The sequence below is a fragment of the Sparus aurata genome, chromosome 9 (genome assembly GCF_900880675.1).
Source record: "Sparus aurata chromosome 9, fSpaAur1.1, whole genome shotgun sequence".
Lineage (NCBI taxonomy): Eukaryota > Metazoa > Chordata > Actinopteri > Spariformes > Sparidae > Sparus > Sparus aurata.
The window spans coordinates 9,250,235-9,266,420 of NC_044195.1; the positions used below are offsets into that span (position 1 = coordinate 9,250,235).

The window sequence follows — 16,186 nt, forward strand, 5'->3', positions numbered from 1 at the left end:
GGGGTTAATATGATTGGCTGAAACTGGTTCCATCCGTTGCTAGGATACAAGTGTAAGCTAGCCGATTAATCTGTCTATTTCCTGCACACTATGTCATTGTTTTGTCTTAAACAATGTATGTATAACTGGAACAATGGCAGCTTATTAATGGCGGATATGCAGTTTGTATGTGATTTGTTTTTGGCGGGGAAAATCAGTGTACAGTTTATAACTTGGGGAATTTTTGGTCCTTCTGGGTTACCGTACTAGCATTTAGTAGCGTGACTTCGGAGGGGTGGCGCTCCTACAGTTAATAGAAGCAGTTTGCCAGAGCTCGACTCTTAACTTGTTGTTTACAATGAGCTCTGCTGATATGAAGATCATTACTGTGATCGGCAGGTGAGCAAGAAAAAACTTCCGGGCTTTAATGCTAACGTTCCTTTTAGAATGTATTGCTTGAAGTGACATGAAAGTTAGCATACTGTACTTATAACCTGTTTCTGTGAAAGGGAACTGTATTAGCATGTTCTGCCCGTATGTTATTTTTTTGCACATGATTTGAGTTTAGTGTTCGCATTATGTGCTGTCATGTAACATACGTTGCATTACCATACGAGACTCTTGTGATTGCATGCTCTACATGTCTTGTTGGGGTTTCCTGAGCTCTTGTAGTTTAACATGAAACCTTTGCAGCTTTCCTTTAAGTTGTGTTTAATTGTATACTATTAGCTATAGACAAGCCTCAAACCCACTTTGTCAAGTAGCGTAGCAGCTGTATTGAGGCTCCGCTATTAGAACCCACTAAAAGTTTACACTTAAACCAGCTTTCTGTACCTTGTTCATTATTTCTGTGCACCCAGCTGAACTTGGCATGCCTCTGAGATGGCCTCTCTAGACTAGAAAAGTAAATAAAAGACGTCACAGCTAGATATACACTCTTTTTTTCACAAGTTTTCAGAGTAACTTGCACATACATACACAATTATCTATAATAAGCAGGGCAGAAGATCAAAACCTACTAAGGTGAATACCCACAGCAGGAATTTGCCAAACTGATGCTGACAAAGCAAAAGCTGCAGGGCCTTTGCTGTGTGACTGGTCTCCCTGTGTTGGGAAGGAAACACAAAACGCTGGCCATTACATAAACAGACAGACAGAGTAAGGGAGATACTGCAGCATAATGTAAGACAGGATTTATATAAGTATGTCCACTCATGTGTGTGTTTCAGTGGGCTGATAGGCCGCTCCTGGTCTATGGTGTTTGTCAGTGGAGGCTACACTGTGAAGATCTATGACAACCAACCAGGACAGGCTGCCAAGGCCATCACAGAGATCAGGTCGGTCTTACTACTTGACACATACACAGATAAAAGCATGTCCATTAAATGGATAGTTAACCCCCGGACAAAGTAAAACTTATTGGCCCTCTTAACCAGAGAGCAATAGTTTGATGCCTTTGCTGAGGAAATGATTTGACAAATTAGAATAGCCTATACCAATACAAGAGAGATGCGTGGCATTTGCTCCGTGGTGCTCAGAGCACCTTACCGGTATGAATCATTGTACATTATCCTGCCATTATCTTTGTGGCATGGCATTTAAGTAAATGCCAAAAACCACTGAGTTCCTGAGATGAGGTTGGGCAACAGCCATTATCTCCAAGCCTCAGCAAAATTATGTGAATGGTACTGCTTAAGATTTTCATTGTATTTCCTTGAGCCATGGGCGGCTGTGGCTCAGGGGTAAAGCCAGCATCTTGTTGTATCAGAAGGTCGCTGGTTCGAAGTGTCCTTGGGCAAGATACTGTACCCCAAACTGCTCCTGATGTGCTGGTCGGTACCTTGCATGGCAGCCACCGCCATCGGTGCATGAATTACTGAAAGTTGCTTTGGACAAAAGCGTCTGCTCAATGCCCTAAAGATAAATGTATAAATATACATTTTGATGTCCTCAAAAGTTTTGTCTGTCTACAACCCAGAGATATTCAGTTTACTGTCATAGAGTGCAAAGAGGAGGACACCAGAAAATATTCAATTGAAAGAAGCTGGAAAATGAAAATAGTTGGCAATTGATTTAATTGGCGATTCACTGATTAATTGTCGTAGCTCTCCACTTGGGGTAAAATGAGGAACAAGGTTCACTCAGCTTTGATGTGTTTAATGACTCTTGACAATCAGCTACTGTCATGTTGCACATTGGAAATGGTTTTATGGTATCTACAAGATGTTGCCATGCTCTTACATCATTTACATTAGTTCTTACAGCTTTCTATCAACAGGGCTGTGCAGCTGCAAGACATGGAGAGGACATTTACACTGTTCCTGTTCTTCCCTCCAGTGCTTGCAGAAAAGAAACATGGACATTGCATGATCAGTGACTTCCTCTTACTATAGGACCACATGGACAAACACATGATTTGTCCTAAAAACATAGCCTAGTCATTGCTAGTTAAACATTGCTGATGTATGACAAAGGACTTTTAGTGAAAGCTGCTGTGAAAAACACTGTCAGAAAAAAACAACCTATTATAAAGAATACCTACAACCCTTGATACTAAAACAAACACACACTCTACACCAGGATATAATTAATGACTTAATTTTATTCTGCTGTGAATAGCTCATTTGCCTCTGCTGTACACAGTTCAGACTCAGGAGATTCAGTTGTAGGTGTGAACAGTAGAGGGGGTCATTGTACTAGTCTTTCAGTCTGCCTTTGTGTGCGACTTCTCGCTGAACAAGTTGAGATGACTGTCCCTACCCCAGAGCCCTGTAATTTACTTTACATCATATTTGTTTTGACAAATACAGTTTTGTGTGTATGATACTGCCACATCTGACAAACATCCCCCACAATTATGTGCTACCTGGTTGAATGTTGGTTTGTGTTTTGGCTGGCAAACCAACCTGACAGCATTCAGGCATCTAACCACAGACAGACAATCTTAAGATCCATCCTGAAGATTTCTGCCACAATTCTCAATCTGTTTACATCATTTAGATAGTGTTTTTATTGAGCCATTCAAATCTGCTGCATTTACACTTTGGTGATGATTCCTTGTGCACTAAAATAGTAATCTTACATGTCATACAGGACTATTTGTTTCATGCTTTGCAGAATGTGTGTGGGTAAGTGTTAACTTCCTTTACGGTGTATTGGTGCAGGAAGCAGCTGGAGGAGCTGGAGGGAGCCGGCATGCTGAGAGGGGAGGTGACCGCCACACAGCAGCTCGCCCTGCTCAGCAGTTATGATGATATGGCCAAGGCGCTGGAGGGAGCCTTCTTTGTGCAGGTGACACACATGACATCATCAAGGGGAACAAGAGATAGATTGGTCTCTGTTTATGTTGTCCATTTTTATCTCCCACTTGTTTGTCCATCACACATTTGACCCAACACGTATATCCCAGACGTGGTCAGACTTTGATCAAACTTGGAGACACGGTGCTTCTAACCACTGCATTGTGGGCATTTTCACATGTGTATATAGTGTTGGAAACAATGGGAACACTATATGGTTTTGATTTATTGGTTCATCGATGCGTTACAAGCATTAAGTCATGTGCCTTCAGTCAAATGCTGGACTGATTGCAGTAACCTCAGTTCATTATGTTCTGACATTTATAAATGAACTGATTACCCTCAAGGGGGCGCACTATCATTGGTTAATTTGTGTCATGTATTGTATGATACCTCGGACCTCAAAAAAGTGTTCAGTGCTCAGTCTGTTAAACACCAGCATTTCAAGTATTTATGACATACAAAGAAAACACTTTTAAAGTCATTCTCGTTTTGTTTTGTCTTGTTCACTATAATACTTATTTTGAGTGAGAAGCAAGAAATGTCATTGTCATTTTATCTGTAGTGAAGTAATGCATTGACAGCTATGTGTTCCACTAACTAATGCATGTTATTTGTGATATAATGTGACTGTTTACGGTCTCGCTGACATCGTGTTGGTGTTGTTCCCGTAACAGTATAATTAATGTCGCTAAAGGACCATCATTTTACAAGAAAGCAACAATGTCTGTATTTTGAGCAAGCCAGGAGTACAGGACTCTCACCCAAGAGACTGGGGTTTGTACCCTGACTGGAACATATTATTAAACTTTTCACCTATAATTTTTACAAGATTATGTTCACGTTTTTTTTTTACTTTTCTTTTTGATTTTCTGTTGCTTTTGGTCAGGTTTCCGAAAGCATGATTTGGGTTAAAATAGAGCCTTTAGCAATGTTAAATACGTGTTATAAAGGATAACATCTCCCATGTGTGTATCTTTCCGCTGTGACATTACAGAAACGTGACTTGTCAGGTGCAAGGATGTAACATTAGTTATGATGTTCCAGGAACAACACCAACATGGTGATATAACATCATGTGACTGTTAACCATGATCATTTTGAGTTAGCTTGGGTTGTTTCTGTCCTCAGTACATTTAAAATGAACTTCTCTTAGGCCGATTTTGTGTTATGTGATCTTGCATTTAATACTTATTTATTCATGAGAGATTTAGCCTTGGCCCATCTCCAATCCAAACCTGAATGTATTTTAGCTAACCTGAATATATCAGAACATCCTGGAAATATTGTTACGTTTCATGAGTCATTTTATGAACTGTCTGTTAAACAGGGCTTGTCTTTGACAAAAGGTTTGGAAAAAGTTGTCAGGACATGAGCTGCCCTTCAGTTGAAGTCATTATGTGACATTTTAACAACATATCACTCACCTAGTCTTTGTCACGCATAGAGCATAATCACAGCCTTTAACAATGGGTACATGCTTCTCCTAGCTCAGTCATGTGTACCTGAAAATTAACTTTTTAAGCCAAGAACATATCTTGTGTGGCACTCCGACTCTGTTGGAGCAGATGACAGAGGGGCAAGCAGGGCCAAAATAAATCAATACTCAAACCTGACAAGGAACAAAAGAGGACTTGTGAGAAACAGGGAAATACATAAAATGCAAAGTTTCCCGTTTCACATTGTTATCCCTGTGTTTCCTGATGGCATGACACCACCCGATGATTTCATCCTCTTATAGATCAAGTTTTATCTAGACGAGTCGAGAAAGTACAGGGGTTTGTCTGGTTACAAAACAGCAAACTTGTGACTGGCATTAATCCATACTAGCCTGCCTCCCGGTCTCATACTAGATGTATGGGAACAGTACAGGACATACCGTTAGTCAACTGGCACTCCTCCTCACATTCCTCATCTCTGTTCTGTCAATGTGTTCCCACATGGATGTTCTTCTATATTGATGTTGTTTCATTGTTGGAGGAGAGGAGATGTGATCTTCTCAACAGTCAAAATATTGGTTAAAAAAATCGAATAACTTGTGAAGTTGCTGAAATAATACATAGAACTACATAAAACAGAGACTATAGAATAGGATGTGTCTGAATTTTTGTGTAAACCAAAAACTTTTTACATATTCAGTGTTATTGAGTGGAACTTCACATCATCACGCTAGCGTTCAGCAGTTATGCTTGCTCAGCCAGTTATTGCAGTTCTACGTACCTGATGAATGTAGGGCCTATTAACACTCCACTAGCGGCTTTGACAGCCACTCCTTTCCAACACTCTGTCAAAACAGGACAATATAGAACAAATCCAGCGGTGAAGAGATACAAATACAAACTGATTGAAACTGGTTTGAGAGAGTACAGAAGCTACAGTAGTTTGTAGGTTAATGCTCACCAAGAAACAAAAGTGTTATTTTTTTCTTGTGATGATTAACTTTTTCCTCTTTCGCTTTAATGAAAGACAAATAACATATTGTACAAAATAAATAAACGGGTAATTTCACCCAAACAATAGAAGAAAAACACATTTTCTCACTCACCTTTAGTGGTATACTGATAGTTTTGGTTTGATTGATCAGAGAACATTCTCAGAAGCACACTGGAAGTGGTTTATGTTTTAGATTGGAAGATTGTCTTATTTTTTATGATGTTCTTGATGACTCTTGTTTTAATATCCAAAAGAAAACTCGGGGTTGGAACTTATTGTACTGTTTGCAGTGTTGTCAAAAGTAGCCAAAAGTCTTACTCAAGTAAAGTTAAAAAAAAGTGTTTAAGTATCTGATATTTCATGTATTTAAGTATGACACGTACAAGTAGAAATAAATTATGCACATTTTTAAATGGATCATTCTATGGGTCGACCCACTTTCCCCCCCAGACGATTCAGTTTAAAAAAATTTTTTTTTATCTGATTACTGATTTAATTAATTAAAAATGTGCTGCTTTTGCTCTAATGCAGCATGCAATCTACAAATTAAGTAAAAACTTAAGTAATAAAACAAATGTAATGGAGTAAAAAGTACAGTATTTGTCAAAAAATGTCGTCAAAGGGAGTAAATTTAAAGCAGCAGAATATGGAAATACTCAAGTAAAGTACATCAATATTGTTCTTAAGTACAATACATGAGTAAATATAGTTATTTTGATTCCATCACTGACTTCATGTTACAAAGATTTTGGCAAGAGATAATATTTTCTTACTGTGTTTGAGAAAATTAAATGATGTACATGTATCTCAATGACTTAGACTGATTTTGTGTGTGTGTGTGTGTTTGCAATTTCTCTTATTCCAGGAATGTGTATTTGAGCAGCTTGAGGTCAAGCAGAGCGTCTTCCAAGACATAGAGCGTCTTGTGGGAAAAGATGTCATCTTGAGCAGCTCCACCTCCTGCCTGGTGCCAAGCAGTGTCTTCTCTAAAGTACAGAACAGAAGCCGCTGCCTCGTCTCCCATCCGGTTAGTTTAACTGCAATCCTTGATAAAGTCAAGTATTTACAGGTGCCCCACCCTTATTATACAGCACATTACAGTTTTATCTAATGGAACCTCCCCTTATTTCATTAATACCTGATTTATCCTGCATCAGTCTACAACAGTGGGCTTTTATAAGATATAGCCTGTCTTCTGCTGTACTGGAAGCTGAAAGAATAAACAATATAAGCCATTATTATGTGGTTGGTAGACTTGTCAAACTTTCTAACCACAGCTAAAACAGAGTGGTCCACTTCACTAGTAAAGTGCTGTTTTTTAGTCCATTTTTCTTTGTCAACCTTGGACTGAGCATGTCCACACTAACTGACCTCACTACAGTCAGCTGTTTTTGTGCTTATCAACAAACAAACTTACAACTGTCTTTAACATTGTCCCCCTTGTTCCTGACATTTTTACAGTGTGGCTTTTTGAATTTTCCTTTTGGGAGTTCAAGTGAAACTCTCGCCAAAAAGCAACCTCTGCTTTTTTTGTGAATGTATATGAGTCAAACCTTCGTGTAAAAGCATAATTACAATGAAAGAGGCACTTTAAAGATTTAAAGTATTTTTTGTTTTCGGGTCAAGCTCATTTTCTCAGTGCAAGGGGCACTTTTATTAGGCTCGACACAACATGGAACAAAACAACAAATTATCTGTGCATTTATATGGAACTAAGCTTTAGGAGCGGTCCACCTTAATTCCATTAACTCCATGTTACATGGCATTCGGAGATCGATACTTCTCACTGGCAGGACAGTGGCGAGCGGAGGAAACATCTGCTAACGTGAGTTGTTCAAAAACCTTCTTTTTAGTAAACTCTGTGTACACAAACAATGTTTTCAATGCACATGTTCATGTGCAGAGACCCTGGTGATACTACGAGCAAAGTTTCATGTTGTGTCGAGCCTTCTTACTGTTTTAAAAATAGAGATTTTGATGCAATCGTAAAAGTGCCCCTTGCAATGAGAAAATGAGTTTGACCCGAAAACGAAAATATGGTAAATCTTAAAACTGCCTCCTTCGTCGTAATTATGCTTTTACACAAAGGTTTGACTCATATACATTCACTAAAAAAGCCTTGGTTGCATTTTGGTGAGAGTTTTGCTTTAAAGAACGTTTCAACTCTGTATGTATGTATTAAATTCTGAATACTAAATAACTACTAAGTAAAGCCATGAACTTCATACCTTATCGCAATGCTAGTGATGCCTATTCACCTTCAAAACAAATGTGACATTTTTATTTAATTTAATTGTTGTCATTTATTCATATGTATATATAAAAAATATATATGTAATGAGGGTATGAATATCCATCTAATGTGTCCCATATAATGTTAATTTTCAGGTTCATTTTTTATTTTTTTAACTAGAAAATGTTTACATGTTTAATTGTTTAATATTTTAATTCCATTTCTGCAGCACCTCTATTCACCCTCTGTCTGAACTCACCATTGTAGTCCCTGTCTCTTTAAGGCCCCCCTTCACTAAAAGCCTAGTTTGTGTTAAGATTTGTAGGTAGTTGTATATTGGACCCAAAAGCAGAAAACCAAGACAAGTGAACATTTTTAAGGAATACATTTTAAGTAGCTCAGGTAGATGGGTAGTGGAGGATGGCTCGGGCTTAGGCTCAACGGACCGAGTTGCTTGGGACACGATGTTGGTAGGCTGAAGCTTAGGTGTAGGCACAGGTGAGTGAGAGACGGAGGATCCACAGAGGGATCTTGGCTGGTGGCAGAGGTGCAGGAGGCCTGAGCTGCAGGTGTGTGAGAGGCTGGAGCTCCAGTGCCCAGCCCCTGCAAAGCACCTCTGAGAAAACTTAAACAAAGCTAAAGCATGCAGTACAGAAAAAGTCCAGATCATCACAGTCTGCTCTGATTGCTCAGCTCTTGCAAGCCTGAGCAGGCACTGCCCAAGACTTTCACATCAACTCTGGCGTTGCTTTAGCAACCATGGCAGTGTCGGTGTTATTGCTGAGGACGGTGACTGTATAGTTGTGACATCACAACCTTGCAGAAGTCCAGACGGCTGCTTTAAAGGAAAAAGTCTGAAAACAGGGTGTGCGCATATCTCCACTGACTTACGTTCACAATATTTATATAGCACCTAGACCTGCTTTATATTAAAAGAATGCACTCTCTGCAATATAGGACCTTTAATATTTACATGGTGATATTGGGGTTTACTCGGCTTATTTTACTAATTGGGTCTTAAGTGAGTCAGATTCTTTTCTGGCACTGTGTGTTGACATCCAACATGAGCCACCCTTCAAATTTAAAATGATGTTAAATGGTTTAGTTAAATGTCAACACTGAGCTTAAAAGGGATTACTTGTCACTTGACGAGTCCACTCCACTGTTCTTCTCTGTAAATACTTCCGTATTGTAGTATTATTATAGTATTTGTTGTGTTGAACTTGTGTAGTGCAGACACTGATGCATTTTAAGTTTAGAAAGGCAGTGTAAGGCAAGCTATGTTTATTTATATTGAACCATTTAGACACAAGGCATTTCAAAGTGATTCACATGGTCCTAAAACTACCTTAAAGGGGCACTATGTAGTTATAGAGAAGAAAAATCAAACTCAAAAGCAAGAACAGGCAAATAGTAACAGGATTTCAAAATCTATCCTTTGACTCACAAGAAGCCAGTGCAGTGATTTCAGATAGCAACCAGCTGAATACTGTACCTCTAGCCTTCGACTACTGTGGCTGGTAAAAGACGCTACCAACATGAAAGACTCTCTATGGTGTCAGTGTTTGGTTTGTCCGTTCTGGGCTTCTATAGAAAATACTGGACTTTAAACTCAAGTTTAGAAGAGACCATATGGTAATACAGATACAGAAGTCTGATATGATTAAGCTGTAGGTAAGAAAAACGTTTATACTCCAAATGCCTGAAAACACGAGGGCACTGTTATTGTAATATTGTCCTGTGTATTGAAAGATGGCAGTCACTGTTTGTGTTCAAGGGTGATGCAGCATACCATAGACTGATGCAATATAGTTTAGCAAAATACAGACTAGTAGAGATTAATGTTAAATGCTTTACTGAGTTATGATATAGTAACGCAAGGCAAAGTGTCTTTGTTTAGCACAATTGAGACAGAAGGCAACTCAAAGTGCTTTACATGGGGCATAAAAAGTACTTTAAAATAAATTAAAAGTTGCATTTAAGATACAGTAAAAACAAGTAGGAAGACATCAAGACAAAAAACATGACAAGTAAGCTAAAATAGAATGGCTTTAAAAGAGACAACTCTAGAAAATAAAAGTCACAGTGCAAAGGTAAGGTGTATCATGGGGCAGTTTGGTCAGTTATCTAAAATAAGTGTTAGAAAACTGATTGCAGTAACCCTACAGACATACCAGCTATCAAACATTTTACAGCAATTCACTGAGGAAACTGTGTCAGTAAGGTATCCACTATGTGATTTTTAAATTTCGCTGTGCTTTCCAGGTTAACCCACCCTACTATGTCAAACTGGTAGAGCTGGTACCTCACCCAGAGACAGCCGCGACTGTTATGGACGACACCCATGCATTAATGACCAAGGTAAAGGTCCCAGATTACGTAATTCTTGGCTGTCACTTACCGGGTATGCAAAAAACAAATGAAAGGGAATCACGGGAAGCCAAGAACTAGAGTAATATGATATGTTAGGTGACTTCTAGCTTGCAAACTTTTTTAACAATTAAGCATTCTAGGTTTAATTATGTAACACCACTGTCTGGGAATCCATTTAGGGGTTTCTCAGATCTGGGATGAGTGTGTCACTAGTCCCTGGATCACCAAACAATCATAACAGACCTATGAGAGAAAATGATTGCAATAATCATGTCACTGTGAAGGATTACATATTCCGAGCAAGTCTTAAATCCTTGCAAGTCGCTGTAAGATGACTTTCATGTCTTTCTGGAAGGAAGCAAATCAGTTTAAAAACCAGGGTGTGTAAGGTTGGCAGTAATGTAAAAAAAGTAAATCTTTTACATCAAGTGTAGGATCATGAGTGTTGTCTTTTTGGAGCGATTGCCATTCCTGATATGACTGATTTCTCCTGATCCAGGTTGGCCAGGCACCCGTCTGTCTGAAGAAAGAAATCGATGGCTTTGCTCTCAATAGAGTTCAGGCGGCCATTATTGCAGAGTCCTGGAGGCTGGTCCAGGTCAGTGTCTGGGCCGTGGTATGGCTACTGTTCAATGCTATGATGATCATTGGGTCATTCCATACTAACTCACTTTGGGCCACCCAAAAAATGAATGTTGAAACTATGAAATGTGTTCACACTGTAGCTGTACTTAAAACAATTATTAAGTTATGAATCATTGAAGTTGTCCCTCTGACCTTAATTCAAGACTTTTGTTATTCTGTGAAAAAAAAAAACAGGGTCCACAGGTATCAGACAGATTAAAAAAAACCTTGAAGTTAACATAGTACAAATATCTACCGATGAAATAAAACCACTGAATGTGATACTACAGCCAGTGAAAAGTACAAGAAAGTATAAACAATGAGGGAGTGATGTAACAACTTTTAATTTTGTTGATTTAATGCAATGTTAATTATTACTTTCACAAACAAAAGCTTCAAGGAGATGAAGATAATCCTTTTTTGGAAAGTCTGCAGTCAAAATAAATGTGTAAAGTGTGTTTTTCAGCTCTGAAACTATATTTAACAACACCTGTGGCACTCACATATTTTTATGCAGGACCAAGTAAGGTTGGGCGATGTCTGCCGAATTGGCATATGACGATGTCTACAGAGAAACATTGCGATGGACAGTGACATTGTTGTTTGTGAATTTGCAGCAGCGTGTCCCCTCAGTGTTGTTGTAAGTCAGCAGTTGTATAATAGCTCATCACCGCTGTTTCCCACCATTGCTCTGACATGAATCTCCAACTGTCTCACCCTGCAGAGGAAACATCCTGTTACCACCGACATACATCTCGTGCCAGCTTTAAAAGCTTCCTCGTCTCTGCACCACATGTCCATAACTTAGCTTAACTCTTGCCCTACAGCAACTCTGAGGGACACACATCTTAATTGTGCTCTCTGGTGGAGGGCCTTTTTAAATCACAATGTTACGATGGTTAGGGATTAGTACATGGCTGTCAGCCATTGCCGATTGGCGATGGCATCGTTCATCGGCCCAATCCTAGGATCAAGTAACTTTTAGATGTGACAGAACTACATTAATACTACACAGAGTCAAAGCCTGGTCACAAGGAAGTAAAAACTAACAAAGATATTCATTTTTGAAAAATGACATGTTCTTCATTTTGGTATAAAAATGACTTCCTGTTTTTGAATTTGATGACAGTAATCATTCAGCAACATCTATTTTAATGAATATGTGTTGTAAATTATCGTTAGCGTCTCTTTGATGTTCAGGACAAATTTCAACCGAAACCAGTGAACAATAAGCCATTGGTGAGGTTCAGAATACACATATACATAATTATAAAAATGCTGAAATTTAGCTCAGAGGGTCAAACTTCTGAAATGTATAGCTTAAAAAAGTATTTGGAGTACAGCTGAATTTAACAGAAGTTTCAGTATGATTTTTTTCTTTTTTTTAAATCTATGATGTGAACTAGGAAAAGTTGTGGATTTTGGATGAGTTGGCATGGAATTACCCTATTGCACTTGGTACAAACCTTGCTTGTAACAAGATGGAGATGCTATGCAAATTCTGCAATTTCATGCTGACATAGAGGAATGAAACAAACTTGTACAGTTGTTTTCACACTTTCAGTAATGCTCAGAGAGCATGGTACACAAAACAAAGGTTGATACACAATGGGCACATTGTAATGCTTTCTCTGACCAGGCTGTCTCCCTGCTATCTTGTCTAACCTGTTACAAATTTTAAACCTTTTGTAGTGTTCTTACTGGCCCAACTTGTTCTTTCCTCAAAAAATAGGTTCCTTCAGAGGCAGCTTTGTTTCCAGGGTTTTACTCTTACTGTAAAACTTATCCAATGTTATACTTTACTTGCAATCTCAAACCCCTGAGCAGACCTTCTCCACCTCTGCAGCTCATGATCTCTTCTGTTACTTTTATGGTGTATTGGTAAGCACCAAAGTTCACTCAAGTAGAGGTTACATTTACGGTACAAGATACAGAGTAATCAACTGTGATAGGAAATAACTCGATACGATCTTGTAATGGGGTCACAACAGCCGCAACCCCCATGAACATGTTCACGTTCCGATCCGTGACTACTTAGTGGTCATTATTGCTTTGTTATTATAGAGAAGTGCTCATAGGTCAGATCATACCCATCTTTCATTTTGATCTCAACTACAACTAAAGTCAAACATGATTCTTCATGAGATATGTACAATTAAACAGATGCTATGTGTGTTTGGTAATAAATTCACATACACAATAAAGTGTCAAAAGCCAAATAAATGTTTTAATGATAAGAAAAAAAAGATGGGATGTGGAAATATGTAGTCAGTTGTAAGTCATGTAGCATGCATGGTTGAATGAAAGTTTGTATGAGTGATGAAATATATGTGAACCTAAAGTAAACTAAGGTGCGGAGGTCATGATGGGTGACAAAGCCACCCAGCAAGAGAGTACAGCTTGTGAGCAGCCCGTTTAGCATGTGTCGAAATGGTAATACACTTGATTCAGCTTGGTAGCACTAAATACTGCTTGCAACATTCGTAATGAGGTAACATGCCAAAATGTCAACACTGTAGTGTATATGAGTATACTCATGGCTCCATGGTAACAACTGACTCAGTGATGAAACTGTTACAAACATCTTACAAATCTCCACAAATCTGTGGTTACCATCTACACACAACTGCCCTTTTGCTCTTTTTCTCAAGTTGGTCTGAAGACCCAAAGCAGCAGAGCAGTACAAGCAGTTGTGCAGTCACATACTGCTTTTAGTGTGCAGTTTGAAACCCACCAAAAAATATTATCCCCTGGCCCATGCCCTGTATGAATCTACCACCATGTACTACTAAATGTATTGTTGGACATACAGCGAAGCTGTTGCTCCACTTGAACCCCAAATAGACTTCTTAGTTGGAACCAACTGAACCAAGCAAGTTAATGTTTTGGTAACGTTGTGCCTTCAGTTCACGTGTCTTCAGATGTTTAAGGCTCTTTGGTAGCCATTTTGATGTATGATTATACTAGAATGTTTTTGGGCCTAGATCCTGGATCCTAATGGAGGTCATGGTCATTTTAGACCCACAGGAATGTGTGTATGTTTGTTTTTATTTCAGGACAAGAGCTCCTCAGTCTCAGTGAGGCTTTGTGTGTCTGAGTAGTGCTGCTGATGGTTTGTAATAGAGACAGAAAAGAGGAAGCCTCTTGGCGGCTCACCTCTGCTATAATCTCCACCGTCTCCTTCCAGAAAGGAACAATGAGAGTAAATGAGCTTTAGCCTCTGATGACAGGCACCATTACATGATCACTCACAGCAGAAATGGTTTGAATGATAATAAGGACGATGAGTGTGATGACTTTTGTTACCTGAACTGAACTCTAGTGAATAAGGCCATTGCATAGTGATTCAGGCTTCAAACACCACTGACATCAGAATAACCCTTCTTATTAACTATTGAGAAAGCAGATGTTTCTGTAGATGACTATAAAGCTTTTTAACTAAATATTCAAAAGTGACACTTTTTTTGTTTTGTCTCCTTCTCATGACTCTGGCTTTGTTGTTTTGTATTGTACATTTTGGAATATTTGTTGCATTGTTTCATTATTAATATTCTCCTCGTCAGTAACTTTTGGAGATCCTGTTGTTTTGGCTAAATCATCTTTTTTATTTGATTTACCTCAAGTTCACTGCTGCTGACTTTCTTCTTCTTCTTCTTCTTACTACCCTTTTTTGGTGGCATCTCTCCAATTGCTGTGCCACTGTCGGCTATTTGCACACGGCACAACACTGCAATCAAAATTATTCAACCCCCGTTGCATTTTAGGTTTATTGGCAAAATGTAACATTTTTCAGGTGTTTGCAATGAACAATTCACACAAGAACAGTTTTAAATAGTTCAATAAAACTAATATTACAAGGATTTTATCCTAATTCAACACTAAATCCTACTTTCAATGATTACTGCAGTCTCAAAAATATTCAACCCCCTGAATAGAATTCCCCATAAGAGCACACATTTGCAAATCAGGTGTGGTCTCAAGTACCAATCAAGGGCTTCATTGGTTGCATCAGGTTTGCTTGAGATAGAACACCTCAAATACCTGGAATGTTGACATGACGTTTCATTGCGTGTTAGAAATATGGCCAAGTCAAGAGAATTGTCCAAACGTCCAGACAAGAGATCATTGCCTTGCACAAACAAGGAAAAGGATACAAAAAGATAGCAAGGCACTGAACTCCTAGACGTACACCACTACTGACCCAAAAGCACATGAAAAGTTGTTTCCAATCTGCTAAAAACTATACAAATAAGACAGAGAGATTTTGGGATTCTGTTCTGTGGAGCGAAGAAACAAAACTGGAACTTTTCGGGCCTATGGATCAGCAGTATGTCTGGAGGAGGAGGAGTGAAGCATACACTAAAAAGAACACCATGCCTACAGTGAACCATGGCGGTGGCTCAGCGCTGCTCTGGGGCTGCTTCCCTTCCTCTGGCACTAGAAACCTGAAGCATGTGGAGGGCAAAATGGATCAGGAGTAAAAATCAGGAAATCCTGGGAGAAAATGTCATGCCCTCTGTGAGAATTTGGAAAAACCACTTGTATATTAGTTGTGTTAAGCTATTTAAATTGTTCTTGTTTAATTTGTTTATTGCAAACAACCCCCACCAATTTGCCGTGGGGGTTGAGTAATTTTCATGCAACTAAATATGATGTTTAGTGGGCATTACCTATGCTAATTACAAACAATTGGCCTGGCTAGCACCTCATATTTCATTTAATCCAAGTGGGATTCATCAATCAGGACACCTGGGTTATAGCAGATCTGGATGGTAAAAATGTTTGGTGCACTGGGAGTTTACCTCTCGTATTTTCGTAAGGGAAAATATGAGAGAAATTTAAGAGAATGTTGCTGCATTAGGCCCATTGTATCATACATGACTGTTTTGTTTTGAGGATTGCTGTATCGTCATACCTTCGTTATTCTGGGCAGCATATCATGACAATATCATATTGTGAGTTTCCCTTGAAGACATTCATCATCAAAAATCAGATGTGTTCAGATGAAGAAGTCTTAAAATGAACTCATGACCTGCATGATATTATTATCAGTGCCTGTAATCTGTTTGTCAGAGTCTGTGTTGGTGGTGGATTGCTGATCTTGAATTAAAACTTTATTTATTTAAGCCAAACAAAACCTCCTTTGTGCTGTCTTGTGACTAGATTACAAGATAATTAAAGCTGTAATGAATTAGCCCTGCCCTCTGTGCGGATTAATTACCACTTTAGGTAAGAACACATCCCA

At 38.8% G+C, this 16,186-nt stretch overlaps 1 protein-coding gene across 1 annotated transcript in view; it reads left to right on the forward strand.

Annotated features, from left to right (window-relative positions):
• The first annotated feature begins 53 nt into the window (after positions 1-53).
• The window catches only part of cryl1 (crystallin, lambda 1), a 33,977-nt gene continuing 17,844 nt past the window's right edge, over positions 54-16,186 (forward strand). Inside the window, exons 1-6 of the mRNA XM_030429197.1 lie at positions 54-378; positions 1,209-1,316; positions 3,144-3,270; positions 6,577-6,738; positions 10,210-10,305; positions 10,817-10,915. Coding sequence (XP_030285057.1) covers positions 338-378; positions 1,209-1,316; positions 3,144-3,270; positions 6,577-6,738; positions 10,210-10,305; positions 10,817-10,915 — 633 coding nt within the window. The 5' untranslated portion in view covers positions 54-337. The remainder of the gene's footprint in view (positions 379-1,208; positions 1,317-3,143; positions 3,271-6,576; positions 6,739-10,209; positions 10,306-10,816; positions 10,916-16,186) is intronic.